Genomic DNA, 24,428 nt, shown 5'->3' on the forward strand with positions numbered 1-24,428 from the left:
CTTCCATGAAGACTCTGATCAATTATCAATTTGATCAATTATCAATTTGATCATCGATCAAAGTCTTCATTAAGCACTGTAAAGGTTCTTCAGAAATGTCTGCCAGCTGCAAGGCTCTGGTAATTGCACTATTATCTCCCAAAAGTAGACAAGACAGCTTATTCTTCAGTTAAATCCATACTACCTTTTTTTTTTAAAAAAAAAAAAAAGGCTGTATTCAGTCACACACATGCAGCACTCTGTAGTGCTCTCTCCGGCAGTTCACTGAAGTGCAAAAATTGGAGTAGAGCCTTATTACCAGAAATAATACTGTCCAAGTCCTTTTGTGAGAGAAAATGCATCTATAAAATCTCGGTTTACGCTCCTGGAGCTCACTGAGGACAACAGTTATCAGGTTATCAACGAGTATCAAATGCCAGGTGACCATTCACAGGTATATTCAGCTGAAGGTCACTAATTAGAAACAAATACAGAACACCTGTATAGCAGCACTGCATGAAAAAGGGGAAAAAAGCTCCTGATGTGTAGGAGAATGCTGTGCAGGGCACAGCTTTGAGTTTATAACGCTTTGAATGTTGTGTTAGAAGAGCAAGAGAGGTCAAGTTGCATCAGCTTCAGGGGCTGGGATATTCTGTTTGTGTATCTGTAGTGCTGATGTAGTTACTCTGCACAACTTCCCCCTCGTGAACACCACCACGAAGGAAGAAATGCTCTCATTTGGTATGGTGTACTAAGGTTCATGGCACAGCTCAAGGAAGCTATAGTATTACCTATATTCACAAATACAAAGAAAAAAAGATTAAAAATCCACCCCTATTGGGATTACACCAGCACCAGTTAGTGTTTCATACCAGAGAAGCCCCCAAGAGCCTTTCTGAAGCAGCCTGGCCCTCTCCATACTCAAGTCGCACCCCAGATGTCTCCTAGAAAACTTTTTTTTTTTGTGGTAAATGCATGTTTGCCTTCTGGAAACTGAGGGGCATACTTTCCCTCATTGCGTTGCTATTACTGTCACATAACATTTCAAAGCAGCCCAAAATAAATAATGTGCAAGTCATTTTGTGGTGTAGAGTAAGCCAGACAATAACCATAAATAATAAATAACTTTATTAAAGAATTAGTTTCAGATGTGCTACATAGAACAGTTTCTTTTGTGTTACATTTTAGAACATTGTTTTGCATAACAAAGTAATGAATATTAGCCTCTTTCCACTGTAATTTTAAAACCATGGTATGTACTTGGGTTAATTACATATATGTATCTTTTTTTTTATCTCAGTAAAGCATAGATGGAAATCTAAGTTGTCAGATGACTACTATTTTCTGTTAAATAGCAGTGTCTCTCAAAAGATTTCTGAAGTTACGACACAAAACACTTTTCTGATACTTATTACTGGGAAATTTAAGTGACATACCTGGAAAATGTCCATGGCCTTATATTCTCAATGACATTTATTGCAAAATTAATGTTGTCTTCAGGGTATGGAAGATCAGGCCCTGGAGTTGTACTCTTTAAGGAGAGTAGAAGCATCCCTTAGATTGAGGGATTGGCAAGCCTGGCTCTGGTATCTCAGGGTTTCAGCCTGTCCTTCTGTCAGCAGTTGCTACTCCCTTACCACCCACTTACTCATAGCTCTCTTACTGCTGCTCCTAGAATGGCTCAAGAGCAGAAACCACTAGTCTTTGCTCTAATAGAGGAGACCACCACTGCATTACAAAAGCAAAAAACCAGTTGTCTTTCCCTTGTCAGAGCTCTACAAAAGTACTTTTGATTATTTTTGCACATTAATAAACAGAATTAAATAATCTGGGGAATCTGCAGAAAGATACAATTTAAAGGCCATTTCCTTTTTAGCCGAACAAATGTTAAACTTAAACCTATTTTCTTTTATCATATAAATAGTGCCTTTTTTTTAAGGCTACACTACAATGTTTTAGCTTTAATATATGCTATAGTGCTAATTATTTCTGCTACAAGATGGGGATCCATTCTGTGTAACAAACCAGGACACAAACTCAACACTTTGAATACAAAGACCCTTCCTGTTCTCAGTCCCACAGCTGGCTTTCCTCTGCAACGTCAGACTCTTTAACCAAACAATGAACAACAACAACAAAGGAGATCAATGTTTCATTTCAGATCATTCTACATCCACTACAACAGGACACACAAGAACACAAACACATCTCATCTCAGCTGAGGGGGGACATGGTTTGCTGTCTGCAGAGCTCTTTTAGCTTTTTAGGACAGAAGAAATGGTGTAATCATTCGTTATCCAGTCAAACTACTGCCTACTCAACCAATTTCTCCCACATATTTTTCTGATTACTAATAGTTACAGCTGAGTTTGAGGACACAGGGGTATTATTACAGAAAAATTAAAAGCTACTAAAGAGAACCTTCCAAGAATGAAAAATAATGGGCCATCTCCAAAGTAAATATACAAAGGATCAGAAATACAAGACCGACAGTCTAAGCACAGAAAATGAGATGCAAGCACAGCTTATGAACATAAGAACGCTGAGAAACTAAAATTTAAAGTATTTGACATCTTAGTATTTCCTTTCACTTTTCTTCATGTTAAATCAAGGTGAATCTGGGGATTCTATAACAATTTACAGTATGATTTTAAATATATATATAGTGGCTACAGCGTATTCAAATTGCTATTAATTGCTCTATCATCTAGAACATTAATAATTATTTCAGCCACACAAAACAAAAAGAGAATTTACTTTCTGTGCAAGTTATAGTGTGGGAAAAAGTAGTTGCATTACCAGGCTTAATAAAAAGTCTGAGACTGGTGCTGTTGTAGCAGAAAAATCTTGCAAGTCAAAGTTGTTTTTTTAAACAGAATTAGTGATAATCCATTAAAGTGCTTTTAAGTGGGAAGTTGTTGGGTTTTTTTTAATTTACTGAAACTAGACAGTTTAACCAAGGATGTGAAGTTTTAAAGAACATTCAGTTGTCAAAAGATCAGAGTAGCAAGGCACGCTAATACTTACTAAAACAAAAAACAGAGATTGGTCATATATACGTGTATACTTATATGAACATAAGCAATGCAGCACCGTTATCTTCTCTGAAGAAACTCCATTCAAATGGAGAATGGAAGCAATTTATTTTTTGCTGCTTTTGATGGGAACATGTGTTCCTTTCACATTGAGATTCTCCAAAGAAACTCTGGGCTCCCTGGAACCTGCAACTGCAAGTGGCTTCTCTCTGAAACAAACAACAACAAATAGGACGTGAGGGTGGGGGAGTATAAATTTTGTTAATTATTTATGTGGAGGTGTAGTCATTTTAGTTGTAAGGCAGAGTTGACTCTCCCTCCAAAACTACTTCTATGGTGGTAACAATAGATTGAACTGTTTCCTCATCCTGCACCCTCAAGAAGAAAGAACCAGCTTAGTTTGAAAACTGAAATGGAAGGTAAAGTAGCCTCTGTAAAAAACCTCTAGAACTGAAGAGGTGCTGGAGGGAGAGCACTCTGTAGTTTACAGCAGAGGAGCGTTCCCCTTCTGTAGCATTCCCTACCACACAACTGATAAAGGCATCACAACTTCCCCAGCACGATCTCAACAGGAGAGGAAAAAAGCTGAAGCTTGGCAGAGAGCAGCCTATGCCAGGGCACTCCTGCATTTACAGGTAAAGTCCTCGCTCCTGAATTTAAGATTAGAAGAGGTCTCATTTGAAACCTAACCCTGAAGAGAGGGATGTCTGTCTCCAACTATGGAAGGTATCTTTCCTTTCACCCAAGAGAACAGATCAACCTAGCCCTTAATCAGGATTATTCCTTAATGCAACTAACCCAGTTTAATGGCCGTAGGGGCAGCTACAACATTTGTACACAGTTGAGCTAAGAGAACTGGCATATTTCTCTAGAAGAACACTTACCAGTTTAGCCTATCAATTTGTTAATTTTCAAAGTCAAAATTCCTAAATTTCTTCAAAAATTAGTAAACAAAATACTGCCTTACACTCTTCATTGTGGCATCATGAGGAAAGGAGGAGTAAACCAGGCTATTTCCTCCTCAGATTGCCAGTAAGGATCGTTTGTTCATGAACAGATTGCTTCTGAATTAAGTTTTCATTCTGCTGCTAGTATTTCCTTATTCTGGTAGGAAACTATTTTTACCTTCTTAATCCACCTTCCGTGGGTATGTGATGAGTACTTCTGTATTTCGGGGCTTCTAAAGTATACTTAGTTCTAGATGGCTTGAACTTCATAATCTCTTTCTGCCACTCTTCATCAAAGGTCTGGGCCTCAGCTGAAAAACAGTTAAAGTTTACTTTTTAATAAATGCAAACAGGATGGAAAAACACATGGAATGAAAATCAGAGGTTTTTTGGACAATCTTTTTTAAACTTGGGGTCCATGATTCTCCACGTGGCCTGCAAACTATTTCTAGGGGATCTATAAAAGACAACTAAAAGCTTACTGCTTATGTTTGGAAGACCAAAATAAAAAAAAAATCTGGAAGTCACCGTGTTGTAAAACATTTTAACCACACATCTCTTAAATATGTATGTCATATTAGCCACAAACACACAGAGCAAATAGTAAAGTTCTGTTAAAAGTTTGTTTGAAACCATCAAATATCATTAAAAGTACTTTCAAATATGAGCAGCTATTGTACAAACAGTGCCAACCGCATTGTAGCATTTTCAAGTCTGACTGGTTACTTTAACTGAAGTTGTCCAAATTTATATCAACTACGGAAACTTGATTTGCAGACTTCCAGACTGTCTGAAAAACAGTCCCTTTTAAGATGTCTCAAGCTGGAACTTCAAAATCTTTATGTGAAACAGTGTAAAGCCAATGAGAGAACTGCAAAGTGCATACTTTCATCCAGGTTGATGAATTCTTGGTTCATTTCTTCATCACCAGTCTTGCTGTTCTTTGATTTTTTAATGACATGAGCACGATCATGAATATGATGACCAATAGCCATTTTTTCCAGTCCACTTTCAGAATCCTTAAGTGCTTTTCTTGTCTCCTTAACCTGTACAAAAAAGGGAATTAAGTGTCCTTCAACCAAAAAAAAAAGTTTTAAAAAAAATCCAGTTTTTCTTCCTGAAGGTTTTATATCTATCTTTTGAAAAGGTTAAGTTTCATGGGCTTTTCCAATTGTCTCCTTTACTGTATTGACTGAAAATACACCAACAAAGCACAGATCAAGTCTATTTTCTTTTTAGCCAACAGACAAAAAGATTAAACAAGAACACCTAAGGCTTCTTAGGCAACTTATACACTGGATCTTAGTTGTGGGGGGAAAAAAAAGCCTAGTCTAAATATACTACATGCAGACAAGTCTTCAACATTCTCCTTAACAACAGAACGAGTAACAGCCGATGCCAATATTCCCAGCACGAAGGGACAACTAATTACTAAGTTGTCATGTTGACTGCCTTGAAACCCAGGCAACCACTTATCACTGTGTTCATAGGTATATTCTTAGAACCTCTCTGATAACTGAGTGTCTGCTTGAGCTTGAACATATCCCACAGCCAATCATGCTCAATGGCCTTTACCGCTCGCATATAGTCTTTCATGAACCTTGCTTCAGGGTTCAAATTCAAATTCAAATTTCTTAGCAGAATTAGATGCAACAGCTGCAAGGAAGTCAATGAAAGGGCATCTTCATCCACAGCGTTACGTAAGCATTTAAAAGTGCTTGAGTAAAGGGGAGGATTTGAAGCCATGTTTTGCATAGACAGACCTGCCTCTTGCTATCTTGTATTTTAGACAGAATTTTAAATGTACAAGAAGAGGATTAATTATAGCAAAGAGAAAGACATTGGAGACCGCCTTGAAGATCAGCTGTTCCAGCACTTGATTTTTCCAGTCTTTGATAGGTGTACAATTTATTTAGAGGTATACTTAGAAGCATACAAATTACAAGGAAGAAAAGTGCACTTTAGCTTAGGAAGCCTTTAATATAGAGCAATATTTAAACAGACATATATTTTTCTAAATTATAAGAGTAACTGTCTCCAGTAAAAGGAACCTGAAGGAAACTGTGCCTTGGTATAGGTGAACTTAAATTCTGATAATTACATACCACCTTTTTGCTGCATCTCAGGACTACTTACACCTCCTGGAGCTGTGCGTGTCTGAGCTGAAGCTTGGAAAACTTTTGGTGGTTCATCCCCTATTTTGGAGTATGTCATCACAGAGGAGGAGCTGAACGTGTGCGCATCTGGATGGATGGACAGGTCATCCTACAAGCAACGTACATTTCTTTTATTAATAAAAGTTTAAACTTGTGGATAATAGGTACTTCTTACATTCTGAGGCTGTCTTATTATGAAAAAGAATACCCCTCTGAAAATTTAACCCTCAGTCCTGGCACCATAGATGTGGTCTGTGGGAAGAGACCTTGGCATTTGATACCTCCAGCCTTGTCTGGCCACAGGTCTCCCCGCACCAGGAAACACGACAAATAAAAACCATGGGCAGCAATAAGCAACTGCTCAAACATTTGCCCTGGCACAGTTTAGTAGTGAAGATAAAACCTATAACATCAGTCTTGCCACATACAGTATATAATAAGGTGTGTGAGAGTTCAGGTGAAACAGGACTTGAGCAACAACAGTTACAAGCCATTTTACAAGGCCAACAAACCACCATAAATATACTTAGCAACACTTAATAGGTATCAGTGTTATCTTCATAGACTGTGAAGAAGAAAGCAGCAGAATTGCAAATCAAAATCGGAGGAAGGTCTAATTACAGGGTGGCATTTAGGTGTTTGTGGGTTTGTTGTTTTTAAGCGTACGGTAACACTTTAGACTGCTCCTTCACTTGAGGTGTCAGCTCTGGCAACAGCCAGACACCAGATAACTTACATCAGTTCTAACCCCTAGAGAATCAAGCATACATTTAAAGTACTGTTGTTAGCAAATAATCAGTGACAGCACAGAGAATTATGACCATGATATAGTCTGGGAGAAAAAAAAAAAAAAATATTCTTACTATCTGCTTAAGACTAGTAACATTTTTCTTGGCAGGACTTTGAGTAACATGCCATTCTCCAATACAATTAATTTTACAACAAATTTTTAAAAACTTACAAATTTCCTTTGCATTTCCAGCATACTGTTTCTCATATTTGACATCATCCTGTCCATTGCAAAAAAAGGTTCCCCAAAATCTGCATCCTGCTAGAAGAAAAGACATTAAGATTAAAACACAGTCTCCTGCCTCCTCAAGTGCTGAAGCTGTTTTTCACATGCATTTTTAATGCAAATCAGACCATCAAAAAGGTTTGCACAGACTGCCATTCATAGTCGTAGACAAGCCAAAATGCATCTTTTCAAATGAAAAACAAAGCTAGCACGGAGAGTTTGCTTGCTAAGTTGGAGCTACTAGAAAGAGAGAAGTGAAAGATTTGACACTCAAATGTCAAAATAAGCTCATATTGTGGCCAATTTACAAGAACTATTTTCATATACCTTCTAACCTAATTTTGCTGTAAAAAGTACTATATGACCCTCCATGCCTCAATCTATGGAAGACCAAATTATCTCTATTATGTAAATCCCTTAACACCTATGGAATCACACTGAAACTGCCTCCCAGCAGACATAGCTCTTTGCAACAGTAGTGTACATTACTCATAAAAGGGCAGTGTGGAAAAATCAGAGAAACATAAATTGGTATTTTAATGGCAGCTTAATTATTTGATGCTATAGATGCATCCAACAAACCATTCATTCGTTATTTTTACATGAAAGCAGAAGATCCACTGTTGCACAAAGCACAGCTACTAAGACAGGTTGACATGCACAGAATTTTATTACTAGGATCTGTAGCTGATGGCATATACTGACCACGCTGATGAAAGCTACCTTTGGAAGAAAACAAAACAAAAAAATAGACAGGGAGACGGAGCATGCTAATTAAGAGTGAGCACCGCATGCTGCTCGGTGAGCTGGTAGACACACACACACGCTTCACTGCTTCCCTGGGCAGCTGCTGTGCCACCACCACCACGCTCTGGTCTGCAGGTACCAGGAGCAGGGAAAACAGCTCCCAGGGGCTCTGCCAAAGCCAGCAGCTTTGGGAAGAGGCTGTGAACCACCTCACACATTACAATAGCACACTCCCCGCGTTCCTCCAACTACTGGAAACATCTAAATAAATTCATGTAAACAGCTATGGATTTAAAGGTTTAAAAATAAAAGCTGCAGTTTAAGCACAAAAAGTCAAATTGAGGCATAGAAAATCTTCGATTTGTTTCTTGAGTAGCAAGAAATCTGAATCCTTAAGGGCTATTCAAAACCTCTGCACATTATAGACAATTTAGGGCACCAAATCATCACAAATGTCAGTAACTCCAGAAAACTGCCTTCTACAGTTAGAAATCTGGATGATGACCAGCGATACTACACAGGAATCAGCTGCACCTATGGAATTACATGCCATAGATTGGGGAAGGGGGAGTAAAACCATAGCCTGGGCAGTTAATAGCAAAAGATCTTTGCTTAGCTAATACAGTTTACATACAGCAAGTTGCCAATTTGTGCCTCTGGAAGAGATAATTAAACAAGTAATACTTTGGGATCGGAAAATTCAAAGACGCATGCTTATTTTCATCTGCTCTGCAAGTGAGAGCCACTCTCTAAGCTACTGGTTTTCAAACTGAGGACTCCTTAAAGCCTTCCAAAGTAAGCAAAAAGCTCCATGAGGTCATAACAATAAACTTGTTTTTCCTCAGATATCTTTTACAGATCTTTCAAGATATTCCAGACCTCCAAACTACAGCTGAAAACCATTCCAAGCCCAGTTCCAGTGGAAATTCTGTCTTAGCTGTGACCAGCACTACAGGTCTTGTTGGTAATCACAGATACAGACACACCCCAAGCTACTGGTGTCCAACTACAGGCAGCACTGAAAATTGGGGGTCTCTCCAGGAATTATTTCATCTCTCCAGAGATTATTTCATTCCTATCCATCAGAGATCAAGCACTAACGGATACATCACTGAGTAGAAAAGCCAGCTGCTCTGTAGTAGCTTTTCCAATCATGGTATCAGCGTATTTAGTCTACCCTAGCATTTAATAAGGAAAAAAAAAATATTTCTTGAATTATATTGTTCCATATAACTAAACACCAACAGAAGCAGTTTGCAAGCACACTGAGACTAGCCCTTGTCCATGCTTTAGCTATGCAGACAGTATACACATACTATCAAGAGCTACAAGGACTTTTGCTCCTGGGATACTAACCACTCTACCAAAGCCTGCAAACGGCATGAGAGCGCAGCTTGTGGCCTGGAAGAAAAAGGTTCTTTTGGTTATTATACCCGTTATAAGACCCAGCAGAAGTAACTTTCATATACAGCAGGTGATATTAAACATTTCCGATCAAATAAAAACAGGCACTCGAGAGGACCTTGGTAATTTATAGTGTGCTACAACAATGTAATATGAGGTAGTCTCTGGGTATATAGAAGTAATATAACTAATGATATTGGAAAGCGATAGCTGTCACCACATTTAATAAGCCATATTCATACATATGTACTAGAAGCACTTAGAAGCTAGAAGTTGAGAAACACTTGTATACCGTAGCAGTTTTTGTACTAAAATTATTTAAAACATGGCACAGTGCTTCAGAGATCACCCACTTCTCTGAAAACACGTCATTCTTCTCAGGCCACAGAACGCCTTCACTGAAAGTTGATTAAAATCAATAAATCAGTAGTCCCTTTAATGTAAATTTATGTAATTAAGTTTCAGAAGGCTGGCATACAATTTTAGAGCTTAAAAAATTAAGTGATGCGGGCAACCTGTTCACAAGTACTCATTAGGTATTACAAGAGATTAATGTAAATATAAAAGGTATTTCTCCAAAATATCCATACACCCCTTGCAATAAACAAAATGAAGTCTAACTTGTCAGCAGTTTCAAAGGTCACTGCAAACAAGTTCTAGGTAAATCTATCATCATATACAGAACCACCCGAAGACAAATCCCCCTCGAGCAAATTATATTCTTCTGCAGTTGTATAAATAGATGTAGCTATAAACACTGGCAAATACAGTTCCTGTTTGAACAACTGATATTGAATACCCCTATATGACAGGGCAACAAGATGCTGGAAAACACACTGATGTTTCCAGGAAACTAAGATTGGAGAGTTATATAAAAGCCTACCTAAAGAAAGACTGGTTAGACAGAAGTCCCAAACACTTTACAATAACTTTAAGTACAAAAGGAAGGAATTATCCAATTCTTGAATTCCTTTATGAATTCCTTCAGATTGCAGTTCTGTCTAACATGTAGTGATAGAAAAGAATATAATATATATCAAGTGCAAAAGAACATCCTCAGAAATATAAAGTCGTTAGTCATATAAAACAGAGTTTATAAACTTTGCAATACATACTAAAAACAGTTGCCTAATATATAGGACAATCAGCTATCCAAACCAAACAATACTATCCCTTAAGATGTTTTACCCCATTCCTCCTGCTCATATCCTTTCCTCCTCCTTCCCTCCCTCACAGAGGCTAAAAACTGACACTGCAAGCCTGCTTGAGAAAGGAAAAGCGTTTTCAAATGTGAATGCTGTATCGCTGCACACTGAGTTGCTGCAAAAAATTCTGTTCCTTGTAAAGCAGTTTTAGGCATGCTTAAAACATGCAGTTGAAACCTAGAATTACAGTATCAGTAACCAGTACAGGTGATTTTAACAAAGTGTATTTTACATGGTAGTAAAGATACCCATCTTTTCCTACATAAAAATTTAACTATTCTAAGTGTTTGAATCATTTCTGGAGGGAAACCAGTTTGAGACTACTATAAGGCTCAAGTAATCAGTGCTGAGTCTTCTGTGATACCTGACAACTCTTAGGTGAAACATGAGGAACATCAAAAGATACTGGAAAGATTTTTTAGCAGGTGTGGAATTCTTTTGTGCTTATCAAAATAACACAGTGCTCTTGTACCTTTAACTTCTTTCTATAACCAGAGGGAAAGGTCTTTATGCCTCACGTTTAACGCTCACTGCCAAGAACAAGGGACGCAAACCCCTAAGCTATTAGGGTAAGGTCTGACACGTTCTTTTTCTCAAGGAAAAAGAAGCCTCGTCTGGTTTTAGGCATCTACTGAACGAAGGCCTAAGAGTCTGCTTCAGTAGAGGAAAGATCATGCCCTAATTAGATCCAGCAGCATCTATATTTGAAACTAACTGGCAGCGTATGAGCACAGAGGAAAGAATCTGACAGTTACCCTTTTGACTTGTAGGTGACAGTCTGTGTTTCAGCTATGTTTATGAGGCTCGCTCTATCTAGGTTTGAACAACCACCACCAAAACTGGCCGAGTTCCACAAGCCCTTGTCATCTCTCTTGTCTTCCAACTGTTTTTTAAAAATCAAATGCAGTTCATTAAAGTAAGAGATCATTCAGCTGCAAAATATTTAGCCTGGTGGAGGGAAAGGAACCAACTTCAAACACATATCCTTTCTAAATACAGCAATTAAATAAGGTTTAGCTACAGAAGCTTAAGATCTAATTGTCCTGCACGCCCAGAGAGTTGAAAAGATACTTTATGTAAAACATAAATCGTTGCCAACTTCCCAGTTTCAGGTGGTAATTTACAGAATGACTAGGTTTCATATCGATTTCCCTAATCTTTAATTTTTAGTCTTATATCTAGGGGAAACATTAAGCATCAACCCAAACACAGAACGTGAAGCCTTTATTCACAGTTGAAACAGGGTTTAAAATATCTCTGTAGATACTGTTTAGGTGGCTGAAACACAAGTTTGTGTTAAATCAAACCAACATAAATAACTTGACACAAGATACTCAAGTGCAGAGCGAAGATATAAACATACCAAGGTACCTTTTTAAGCAAAGTTAGCAAGTGTTCAGAGAAGGCTCTGTCATTGGGCATTTTTAATGCCTTTCTGTAATGGAAATATAGTATTTATTAAACCAAACATTTGATAAATGTTTAGTTTGTTTCATTAAATATTGTATATTCAATGTTCAATAACAGACAGACTTGCTACTAGTCCTAACAGAAGTTTGTCAGTGTTAAGTAAAGGGTAATTAAGGAACCAAGAGAGATGTTATTTACATTCTACTCAGCCACGAAACAATCTGACCAGGGTTGCGATAGCTGAGCCAGGCCTCTATTTCCACTGGACCAAACTGAACAGAAGTGGAAATGTGAAGCCAACTATATTACTAATAAATGTAAATTCCATGTAGCAATCCTTCGAGATTAAGAAAATACTTACTCTGCGATTTCCTCTTAGAGCAACCTGAGAGTCCTGGCGTGCTCTTCGATCTACTGTTCTCTCCCCACCATCTGTTATACTGAGGAATGGATCTCGTCCAAAAGGATCAGAAAAGCTTCTCATCATCTGCCGCATATATTCATGGTGTGCAGCAAAAGGATCGCTGAAAGAGAGATATTTCGCATAGAAAGTCATTGAGGTTTATTCCGAGCTACATAATACGGCTCTGAAATTTTTAAAACTCAATTTTTTAAATCATTCCATATGGTTCTTTATGCAAATTCTTTAACAGGACACAACTGGGCAATCTCCTGTTCCTCACAAACTCTCACTTGTTTCACTTTTCTTCCCAACTCTGAAGTTGGTTGGGTGTTTTAGTCTTTTTGTCTTCTCAGCTGCTCTTGGGTGTCTGTATTGCTTTTTCTCTTTCCTCATCTTTTCCAAAAACATTCCATCCTTTGCAGCCATCTTTCACTCCAGCCTATGCTTACTATCTGCCAGGAACTATAAAGCTGACCTATATTTTACTCATCACTACTTCTACCTCCAACCCCTAATATTAAATGGATTATTTTTTTCCTCTCCTTTGTCCACTTTCATTGTCTAAAGCTTTGCACAGTACTACTTGCTGATTCATTGTGTCCCACTAGATTTTGCCCCCCCACCCCTCAAATTTATTTTGCTGGCTGCTCCCATTCTACTTTTCATCCTCCTTGACCCACATGCTCAAAAATGTATACTAACCTCTAAATTCCAGACAGCTCCATCTCCTTTACTTTAGTCACCCACATCTTTGCCTTCCCTTTCCTCCCCCTCCACAAATCATTTTCTCACATCCCTTTTCTCTGCTTAGGAAGAAAAGAGTCTTACTGGCTTTTTGCTTTCCTGTTACTTTCCCTCCCCCCTCCTCTCCTCTTTCTAAACACTCAACCTCTGTTTCCAAAAACCTACAGAACCCCACCAGTAATCCCAAAGCTTGGCTTGCAGGTAAAACATTGCTCAAGTTGTTCTCCCTTACTACTCACTTAATTCTTTGCATTCTCCAACTTGGACAAGAACTAAATATTTCTGAGGCCAAAAGAGGAGCCAAATACGATTTTGTCAGAAGGACAATATAGAATCAGTATTGCTGCCTGGGGTCCAAGGCTACAAATTATTACTTCATACAAAAAACGTGCTTCATTTCCTCCCTTCATCTCCAGTCTAATTTTCCCCTTTGCTATTCCACTGAAAGCCACTTTATTAACATTAAGAGTCATTTCCCAGGTATGTTTACTTAGACTTAATAGCACCTCATCTTCCTTCCTATCAATTTCCTGGCACTCCCCAGACACCTCACACCCTCATTCTCTCCCAGGCACTGCAACCTTTCCCATCACATCTCATGCCTCCATGAAGAAAAGCTTCAGGATGCTCCTCTGACTTCAACACCCAACCATCTCTTAGAAGTCTCCTGAACAGCTTTTCTATTCTCCCCACCCCTTATCTCCAGTCCCATGAAAACTAGTTTCCACACCATGTGGCCACTTTGATCTCTTTGCTTTGTACTGTCTTTGCATGCCAAAATTGCATTTATTTTTATTTTTTTGCCTTTTAAGTGAAGAAGTAAGGTTACAAACGTAACGCCGGATTAATTTTCAAACAATATCCCTTTAAGCTATGCACGTAACTCACTCCAGCACACCCCAGAAGTAGTTTTACCCGTCATTAAGCAGACCCTAATCTACACCCTCACATGACTGCTAGCTTTAACTTCAATCCTAATGTGATAAGCAGCTCGCAGACAGCCAGCAGCCCCTCACCTTTCACAGGATGAAGACCAGATGGAAAAAAGTCACTGCAGAAGCCAAGGCAAGGGAAGCACAGTACATACCTACTTACATCTAATCTATTTTGACTCCCCAAACTTCAGATAGGTTTGGTTATCAAAATACAAATAAATATGAACTGTATTCCATCAGTAACTTATGCATAACAAAATTTGTCCCCAGTCCCTTCCAGTTCAAAAGTAGGACACTCATAAGTTACCTACAACACAGCATAAGCAAAACAAGATTCCACAGATTTAATGTAAATAAGAAAAATTGGTTGAATTTGGTGTGCGTAACATGCTGCAATACATCTCACCTGACATAAAATAATGCTTCATACCTTGTGAAATTGTCCTTTTTGCCTTATTCCAGTTTCTCTGGCAACTTCTCCTGGCCATTCACCCTCCACTACATCTATTTGATACACACACCCGCATCTAGAACTGTGGGGTTTTTTGTTGTTTTTTTTAAAAAAAATGAAAGGTTCATGAAACTATTCAGAAATACAGCTTCTTACTGTCAAGACAGGGAAGTAAGATATAGTGTGGACTGACAGATTTAGGAACAAAAGTAAAGTCCCTCCCAATTCCCTAGGGACATTTTAGGGAGCCATTCATAAAATGATCTAGTGTTGCCAAGCCTCAAAAGAAACACTATATAATTTTGGTACACTCTGGAGCAGGGCAAAACCAACCTAAAGTCAACAGAGAATCTGTCTGGAAGACAAGGCTTCCAAGGAATTAAACCTACCACCTTGATGGCTCTGATGACTGAAACTCAAGCTGTAACTACAAAAGGAGTGTCACCCTCACTATATATATTAAACAAGTCAAAGGCTCTCCAGTAGAAGATGCAAGATCTTAAAATTCTTTGCTCCAATCACAGGTTTTATAGGATAGCAACAGGTGGAGAACACTACTTTTAATTACCACCAATCACATCTGACTTAATCTGACCTTTTTTAGGGGGGGGTAAAAAGATACTTTTGATGAGACAGACATGATTTCTGCACGCTTCACACTATTATACCATAAAAGTGATGGGGGGGGAGGAAAGAAAGGGGGTTCTGTAAGGGTTTTGCACACAGAATTTGTGCCCTTCACACGTTAAGCACTGTAAGGTATTTCCAAAATTAAGTTCTGAATGGAGATAAACGATTTATACATTTGTTGTTCCACTACTCTGCAGTAACAAAATCTTGTCTAATGAGTAGTTTATCTGACCTTCACCTGACATTCAGGTCTTTGCAGGGATCAATAAAGGGAAAGAACATGTGCAGCCTCTGAGACTGACAGTCTCAAACAAGTCCATCTGCTGTATGGAGAAAGAGACCTTAAGGCGGCTGATGCTGCTAGCACGTACACAAGTGAGGATTTTCACTAAGATGTATCTCACTTGCTACATTCTTTAAGCTTAAGCTCCGAAGTTTAAGGCTCTGTGTTCCAGCTGAAACCCTTTACCGTGTTCTAGTGAAAGTACGATGTTACTCCTTACTTCAGTGGGTTTCTGGTCAGTTGAAAAACAGTGTCCTAGAACAATAAATTCAGTTTACTATTTTTGAAAACTGTACTTCATGTTAGTGTTGGCTTTTTTTTTTTTTCCCCTTTTTACTTAGGAAGTTATGTAAGCCTGAAGTTGCAGAATCCCGCTGGAGATAACACCTGGAACAATAAAACAAAAGCTGTGTATTGGTAAATTAAAACCAGATGCCAACTGTGCTTGGCAGAGAAGACACAACTCCTGCACCTGCCCAGGCTATGAGGGATGAAGCTCAGCTGGGCCCGGGCAGCATTCTGGCTGACTGACTGGTGCTTCCCCAGGGCAGCTGCTCACAGATGGAGACATTTCTTTTAACCCAGGCACTATTTCCAGTTCAGCAGTCAAAAATCTCTCCTTATGAGGCAACAGAAACCCGTTATTACACTATTTTGGAAGCTAATCTTATCTGAAGTAATAAGCTCATTTCCTTAACTATATGCAAAACAGATTTACAAGGACAATGCCAAGAAAATGAATCTCGGTATCAATCTCTCATCTCTTTCACACACACTCCCTCTGTCTTTTGCAATCTTTTCTTCCCTACAATTTTAAACAGCATCAGTGGCTATAATAAAAATGCACAAATAAAATGAATAAATAAGAGGAAAGAAACTGATATTTCAAAAGCATGCTACAAATTGCTACAAACAAGACTTAACTGCCATTATTATTTTAATTTCACACAGAGGATTTGCATAGTGAAGTTTTCTGCATAGTGTATCCTGCATATAACTGATGAGTTGTTATAATAACGCTCATATTCCTAGAAACCAAGCATCCTAATCCATCTTGCGCGGCTTTAGAAACTACCCCACTGCTAGGGACGTGCTTTTGCAGCTCAGCGGTAGGTTCTTTAAGAGGTACAAATGCAACCTCAGCTAGAATATCCTGTAACTAAGAGATAAAGTCAACAAACCCACATCACAAGGCCTGATGTGTTACCCTTCCTTGTCCACCCACCAGCGTTACCCCTTATCTTTGCTTGTAATTAAGCTCCACATCTTTAGAAAAACTAAAATCATTCAGGCTCCTCCGACTTCTCCAATCCCATTCTTACCCACTACAGATTAGTTTCTGACAAAAGACATAAATTGGGGCCAGATAGATATTTCAGCAGTTTGGGCTATCCCAGCACTCTAGGGGAGCATTTGCACAACACACTACTTAGATTTAGATTCCAGTGGCAAACTTAAGATTCCCACAGGAAATAAACCGATTTCAGAATTTAATGCGCAGACATGCTCTACCCCAAGCACTACCGACGTGCTCATGATATAGAGACCAAAAAAACCCCACATTTGCTGAGCTAAAGCATCAACATCCACTCAGGAAACCAGCACAAGGAGCCAGTTTGCCTTTACTGCTCTCACACACAGGTTTGCAAAGTTTTAATGCAAGAACACCTGGTGTTATCTTTAGTGTATGCATCGGCAACAGGAGCTCAGAAAGTCTACAGGAAAAAAGAACAAATAAGTGGAGAAAAGCTAGAACATCTAGCACCTGCCAACTTCTTAAGAAACTGAAGAAAAAAAAAAAAAAGAAAGTCAACCCAAGGGAGATGAAGATTTCTTCTCAGTCGATGTCACTATGAAATTACGATTAAGCTCTTCCCCTCCAACTTTTTAAGAAACTGAAGGAAAAAAAAAGTGATCATGAAAGTCAGACCAAGGGGGGTGAAGATTTCTTCTCAGTCAATGTCACTATAAAATTATGATTAAGTTCTTCCCTGCGCTATGAGACAGTCAAGATTACAAGCGTTACTGAAGAGGGGAGTAAGAGACAAGTCTGTGGTATTTAAAATCGCTGGCAACAATCTACCCCCCTACACAGTTTTAAGGAACCCCCCGTCCGACCGTTGGTGCCGGGTAACCGGAGGAGCGCGGCTGTACACCCCACCGCCGCTAACCCCGCACAGCCCCGCGTCCCTCAGCGCTCCAAGCCCCCCCGCCTCGAATCGCTCCTTCGGGGAGCGCGGCGGCCTCCCCGCCGCCTCAGACCCCCCCGGCCCGACCCCTCGCAGCCCGGCCGCCGCCAGCGGTGTGACTCCAGGGGCGGCGGCTGCTCGCCCGCCCTCCCCGGAGCACCGGAGGCTGCGGCCGACCCCTCACCGGAAGAAGGGGTCCTCCTCGAAGCAGCGCCCCAGCCCCCCGAACATGGCTGCGGCTCCCCGGTGCTGTGAGCCCCGCCAGCCCCGCCGGGCCCTCACGGTGGCGCCCGCTGCCCCACGTGACACCGCCCAGCGCCGCTATTGGCTGCCGCCACTGTGACGAGCACGGAGGGGGCGGGGCTGGCCGGGCGCCGCCGTTGCCGTGGCAACCGGCGCCGCTTGCGCGGCCCCGCTCCAGAAGGTTCGGACCGGGGCCTGGCGCGGCCCCATGCAGAGCAGGGGTGGGGGGGCCCCACGGAGCGGGGACCCCCACAAAAGGGGGATCCCCACGCTCCTGCTCGGGCTGCCGCTCCCAAAGCCTCGTTTTTCCCGGCGGAGGCCGCGGGGTCCGGCCCCGCGCGGCCTTGCGGGAGGCGCAGGCCCCGGCGGGGGGCGCAGGCCCTGGCGGGGAGCAGGCCCGGCCTTCAGCCCAGCTCCTGTCAGGCGGTGGCGGGTCGGGGCTGTCGGCCCGGCTCGGGCCGTTGCCCCGTCTTTAGAAATTTTGGAAAGAATTGTATTTTTTCCAGTAGGTGGCAGTAAAATAAAGCGACCGTGTTGTGCGAGGCGGGCCGCGTCCCTTTCCCAGCTTGGCCTGAGCGGGAGCCTCTGGGCGAGCATTGGCACCCCGGTGGCCTGTGCTAAAGCAGCCATAAATAGCTGTTCCAGCCGAATCTAGCAATGAGGAAAAAACTGAGGCCGGGATGGAGGAAGGATATTTGACCGCCGTGGCCGCGGGTGGCCATCGCCGCCGTTTGTGGATCGGGATTACCTTTCACTCCACACCAAGCTAAGCACTGACAAGGCGTCTCCGATTTCTGAGGCTTACGGTAGTTGCCTTCTGGCCAGCAGTTCATTCTGTATTGCTTAACTGTACCGGCTTTGGGAGCCAGGCTGGTTAGGATTACTGGTTAGGCAGAAAGGGAAAAAGAGCTCTTTGTCTTCTTGGCAGGAAGAAGCAGTCCCGTGGCCGGCTGTAAAGGAGAAACCCCGCATCAAACCCTGTCGCTGGGTATGGTTGTCAAAGGAAGGTTCCAGTAAAAGAATGGAGCGAGTGCATGGGGAGCGTTATCTTGGTTTGCTGAAGAGCGGAGTGGTTGTGAACATGTAGGGGTGTGTATGAGAACTGTGGTTATATATAAACTTACTTCTGAAGGAGGGCAGTTTGAAAGAACCAGAGGTATAGGAATCTTGCCTTCATTCTTCATAAAATGGGAGAATTGTGGAGAAAAATGTGATTGGGAAAATTCTCCTGCTCTAGAAGGCAAAGTTTCTCAGAGCTGTGAGCCCGGGGGGTTGTTTCCTCCCTTGCATCTCCTGTCGAGAGGCAGGTGGAGGCTCTTCCCTCCTCACATCTCTTTCAATATCTCAGCTTTTAGGGGAAAGCTAGAAAAATGTGCCCCGGATAACCAGGTGGGAATAGAGAGCATCGGAGTATTTATATGGCAGTCATGAAAGTAGATCCTTCGTTCCACTAAGATCCATCATGCTGCAGAAGCAGCTCTGCCGGTATTTGGCCCAAAGTGGAAAACCGACATAAAAGATGAATGAACTGAGCCTGCAATATTTTTGAAAAATATCTGTAATCGGGTGAGCATTGATTTTGCTGTCTACTGATGTAGACTTCTCTTTAGATCCTAGCAAGTGGTGATATTGCAGCCTTAAGATGCACTCCAAGTTTGAGCAGTTGTTACAGTGAAAACGTTTATACTGAGTGACTGGTGGGCAGGGAAGCATGACAGAAAAAGGGTTACCCATTGATTATCCAGGTGAAGTCTGTGAACTGTTTGTACATTTCTGATGAAAGATTAGCAAATAAAACAAATCAGGCGGTAGTCATGGAAGTGAACTCTGCTGCTTTGGGGCTTTTTGTAACGAAATCTCGTGCCGGTTATGATGTTATCAAAGAACTTTTTTATTGCTCAGAGACAGAATTCAAGCTTTGTTTCAAACCACACATGAAAATATTACAAACATTGTAGTAATATCATCCTCTGCACTGTAGTTAGTCGTTCAATCCACAGATTTTAAAGCTCTTTAAAACTCCTCTGAAGCTAGAGCGTATTCATACTAGAAATGCAATAAGCTGTAGCTTTGCCATCCTGATTAGGTCATATACAGTGCTCATTTCTTAATTACTTGTCATTATATTCTGACTAATAGACAGATGCCCTGGATCAATTTGGTTTTGCTATTATAGCGGTTCATTAATATCCAGGACATGGTATGCTACTTGCTACAAACCAGCAAGGTGAATTTTCTTCAACATAATTAGCGCATCAAATACAGAATCCTGCAAATTTTTATCCTCCTGGAGCTTTATCTTCTCAAAATGTTTGTTTCGGTGTGGTTAACTTGTTTGCAGTCTTCTACCAAAACATAACTAGGTTTTTTTTTACAGTATTTATTTACGGTTTCTGAACACAGATACAAAACCGACTCCGAGTTCAGTTACCACTGTGTAGCCTTGGTATGAATTCAGCATTGTAAAAAGAAACCTCTTCTGTGCAGCGATGAAACAGAAATGTGGAGCTTTCCAACAGCTGTTCAGAGCACATCACATCATCTACATTTTGCTATTTCATTTTACACGGACTCCAACTCCAAAAGATGAAATTTCTTTCCAAGTCAGAGCAGATCCAGAGCTGGATTACTGTGCAGATAACCGAGCAATAGGAGTTCCAGTTATTGTTAATTTTTTGGCTGCTAGCGGGAAGATGGGCCCTGTTAGAAGTGAGCTCATTATGAGAGGCTCACTAACACGATAAAGTCAGTACTCTATTTGCACAGAGTGATATCTCTAATTGCTCAGGCCTTCTTATGGTTTGTGTCTGCTTGAGTTAGATTTCTTTTGTGCAGATAAAAAGACTTCTGTAAGAAATCACCTCGGTGCTACAGCACTGTCAGTCTGGAGGGCATCTCCAATGAGATTAATGATGTCTGCCTTAATATAAGAAAACTTTGCATAAATGAGATTATGGTTTCTGCTGAAACTGCCAACTCTTATTCATTTGCAGTAAATATTATCTTTAATTAAAAGTTTTAAGGTATCTTGTTCCTGAACTAATGAGATCTACAGTGATTTCCCTTAGGAATTAATTTACCTTCTTAATTCTTATTCATTTTGGTGATATGACTATTTAAATCTGATTCAGACTTCAGAGCTTTGTTGAACATATTCATCTAGAACAAAAGGTCATTTTGCCATATTGACGTTTTGTTGGTATTTATAATTCTCTGTTCTCTCTCCATTCCAAAGATATGTGTTTAGGTTCCTGCCCCAAACATTTTCTACTAACACTTGTGTTCATCTTAACTCTTGATGCTGAGTGGCTCTTTTCCACAGCTATTTCACTTTGGCTGATGTTTTCTGTTCCTTCCAGAGTATGAATCAACTATAGTGACACTGAAAAAAGATCCTGATTGTGACCAGATTATTTAGAATAGCACAGCGATGTAAAATACACTAAAATATGTGGAAAATGTTTGGTGCCATTGCTGAGAAATACCGGAGTATTTCTGCCTTTATATCTGGGTAGTCCTCAGCTACAGTTTCTCTACAAGGATTATTTTTAACCAGTAGGGATGCTTAACACTTGGAGGTGAAAATTGCATTCCTGCGTACATGTTTGAATAGGCAAAGCGCCAGCCAGCAACTGGTTTGTGAGAATGAGAGCCAGAACCCATTCGAAGGTTGTACACCAAAGGACAATATTGCCAGCTAGATTTTAAAATATGTCATTATTATAACTAAATCGCAAGGCTCCCTTGTTTTAAAAATAGATACACAGCAAAATTAAAAAGTAACATTAAAAAGAAATATCTGGTTTGCATACACAAAGAAGACACCAAGGAAAAAAGAATGACTACTTCTTATTCATTAGCAGGAGACTTTTCTACTGCAATCTAATCTGAATCATCCTCAGTCTCTTCATTGGTGCTCGGAGATGCCGGGTGTGACACTGATGAACCATCAGATGGTTTAAAAGTGCGGAATTACCCTAGTGAAGTAAATGGAGCAAGGGAGAAGTGAAACTATCTCTCGGTGTTGACCAGAGGTGGTTTTATTCTTGTCTCTGATGAAGTAGAGAATACTGCAGAAGTATATTGTCAGTGTTAAGTAGGTAAGTTGAACCATATTTTATGTAAGAAGCAAACTGGGGAAGATTAATTCCTGCTTTTTATAGGAAGAGATTTCTCTCTTTTACCATTATTCCAAAATTTTCCATTTTCCCACCCAAGAATTTGTGATGGAAAAGATTTCTGTGTACACTCCGAGACTCTCTTCGGGCTCTGTATTTAATTAGGAAATGCCTTTAAAATCTACTGTTCTGCTTTTGATGTTGATTGAAAAAAATGACTATTATACATCGACTGGAGTAGAAACTCACGGCTGCAGGAGATTCCAACCCTGCACTTGCACCGCTGGTGGGTCAGAAACATGTTTTGTGGCATCAGCAGAGCGTGCGCTGGGACCAGCTATATATAGAATTGTCACCGACTTCTACAAGTTGTTGATAACCTTCCATTTATAACTTACTCGCAGACCAACTTCCTCCCATCACACACAAATTAGAGGATTATCAATAATGTATGAACTAATAAATAATGCTTGCGTGCCGTTGTCAGGGCAACAAATATCATTTAGACTGCAAGAGAGATCCTCATGTTGTGGCAAGTATATTTGAAGTCTTCCGTATCTGTAAGGTGAAGTGAAAGAATGAGATTTTTTTTGTATTTCTTTGAGGCAGCTGAAAGAAATGGTGAAGTGTATTCTGTTAGATTCGCAGAAACATGAGAGATTGGATCCCGTTTAAAAATCAGTATTTTGTTTCATTTACTTATTTAATAGCTACAAACAAACCTACAAACAATGTAGGACTTGCCAGAGCAGATTACCTGGTAAGCCTGTGTGGTGTCCAATGTTGTATTTACAAGTTACCCGGGTAGATGTTTCGTAAGAAACTGCTACAAAGCGCACAAGATCCATGTGCAACGCAGCCTGCCCCTGGCCTGTCGCATCATTGTAACACAAACACATTTCCCAGAGCTCCAGGATAAGCTTTGGTTTCTTTTTAAAAGTAGATGGATGTTACTTTTCAGATCATCCATACAAGCAATAATCCACTGGAGTTTCTTAGTTTTTGGCTTTAATTACATCTTGTAGCAGCGAACTCCTGAGTTTAATTTTTCATCACCTGAAACGGCATTTCTTTTAATCAGCCCTAAGTTTGCGACCTTTCCCTCTATCTTCTGTTCTTGTTTTACTTTTGCAGAGTGAAAACTGAGGCATATAAATATTCTTCTTCTTAAAAAAAGAACAAGAAAAAAGTCAAGACCTGGCCCCAGTGGGAGCGTTTATCGTTGATTCCAGGATTTGATCCAAAAATAGTATTTGTTTAAATGGGCTCCGTTGCCATCATGTACAGTAACTATTGATTGACAAAAACTTTGGCAGCACACATTAAAGTATTAGGGAGCAGAGGGAGCTTTGTTCCTGAGTTACTCCAGTAATTTGCAGCTACCTCATTTTGCCATTCCCAGCGGCCAAACGACCAAAAAATACGTGTTGAAGACGCTGAACTTGAACAGTCTTCTGTGAGATGACGTATTTATTTCTCAAATCCTGGCAACTTCCCTCTGGCACTGGGAAGGAGAGAAAAAACCAAACTGCACTCTAGTCTCAGCACCGTGGCATCCACAAATTGTTTTTCTGATGATTGGGGCAAAGCCCCTTGGCGTTTGCTTTGGTGCTTCTTTCAGCTGGGCACTGGCCAGCAGCAACGCGCGCGGGAGATCGCACAGCCTCCGCTACAAACCTCTGCACCGAGAGGAGAGACCCTGTGCTACCAGGCGGTGTGTTGGGGACACTTCCCTTACACCAGAGAGAGGAACAAACTGCTGGCACCAGGAGGAAATGCAGCGGATGTGTTCCCAAAATCTTTATCAGGTTAATGGGGAAGACTGCTCAGAATTTGGCCGAGGCCTCAAGCTATAAAATCAGACAAAGAAAAATGCAAAATGTATAGCGACACACCCCCAGGGCTATAAATCAGTGAGGCAGCCGGAGCTGCTTGATTTACCCAGCGCCTGCAAGAGCCAATTTCCATCGGAAAGTAAAAAACAAGCTGTCCTCCTTCAGGTGGTTTGCACCAGCGTGCAGCCAAATTTCTCCACTGTTTAAAACTGGTGACCACAGTTCGGACAGTACCGCGTGTGTTCAGGTAACTGAGCTCATCCCAAAGGTCTTGCCTGCCTCAGGCTGTTTGTCTCTAAAACTAAAACTGAATCTTGCTAGCTGAGCAGACATTATTAAAGCCATATTTAAATCAGTCCTGTAGAAAACAAGTATTTTAAATGCACAAGTTATCACGACTTCAAGTTTATACAGCTCAGAATGTGACTAGTTTCATGGGTAAGGCAAGAATTAATTGTTAGTTTTAATTGCCAAGAAGAGTTTTCACTGTTCACCTAAAGAGAAAAAAAAATCCCAGCTTTTATTACCAAATACCTTTTAGTTACATTTGTTGCAGCCCTTCCAAAAGCCTAGGAAAACCTTCAGCTCTGTTTACCTCACTATTGAGAACCAGCACAGTATATCAAAAATAGGTCCTTTCCCTGAACTATTTTGGAAAAAACTAGTAGCAGAGAGCTCAGGGCTCTGATCAGCCCCGCG

General features: G+C 40.6%; 1 protein-coding gene across 5 annotated transcripts; it reads right to left on the reverse strand.

The window, feature by feature from the left end:
- Nucleotides 1-1,090: 1,090 nt before the first annotated feature.
- Nucleotides 1,091-17,825, reverse strand: MLF1 (myeloid leukemia factor 1). Of its 5 annotated transcripts, none has more exons than XM_074834361.1 (8): nucleotides 17,718-17,825; nucleotides 12,260-12,422; nucleotides 9,236-9,280; nucleotides 7,079-7,165; nucleotides 6,098-6,226; nucleotides 4,848-5,007; nucleotides 4,140-4,272; nucleotides 1,091-3,223 (listed from the first exon to the last, which is right to left on the reverse strand). In XM_074834361.1, the coding sequence occupies exons 1-8, from the start codon at nucleotides 17,762-17,764 to the stop codon at nucleotides 3,121-3,123; spliced, it is 867 nt and encodes a 288-aa protein (XP_074690462.1). In that variant the 5' UTR covers nucleotides 17,765-17,825; the 3' UTR covers nucleotides 1,091-3,120. The 5 variants fall into 5 exon arrangements, with proteins under 5 accessions (XP_074690462.1, XP_074690461.1, XP_074690465.1 ...); XM_074834360.1 differs by having other exon boundaries at nucleotides 7,079-7,168; XM_074834364.1 differs by lacking the exon at nucleotides 17,718-17,825 and adding an exon at nucleotides 13,004-13,075 and having other exon boundaries at nucleotides 7,079-7,168.
- Nucleotides 17,826-24,428: the final 6,603 nt, after the last annotated feature.

The sequence above is a fragment of the Strix aluco genome, chromosome 9 (assembly GCF_031877795.1).
Source record: "Strix aluco isolate bStrAlu1 chromosome 9, bStrAlu1.hap1, whole genome shotgun sequence".
Taxonomy (NCBI): Eukaryota; Metazoa; Chordata; class Aves; order Strigiformes; family Strigidae; genus Strix; species Strix aluco.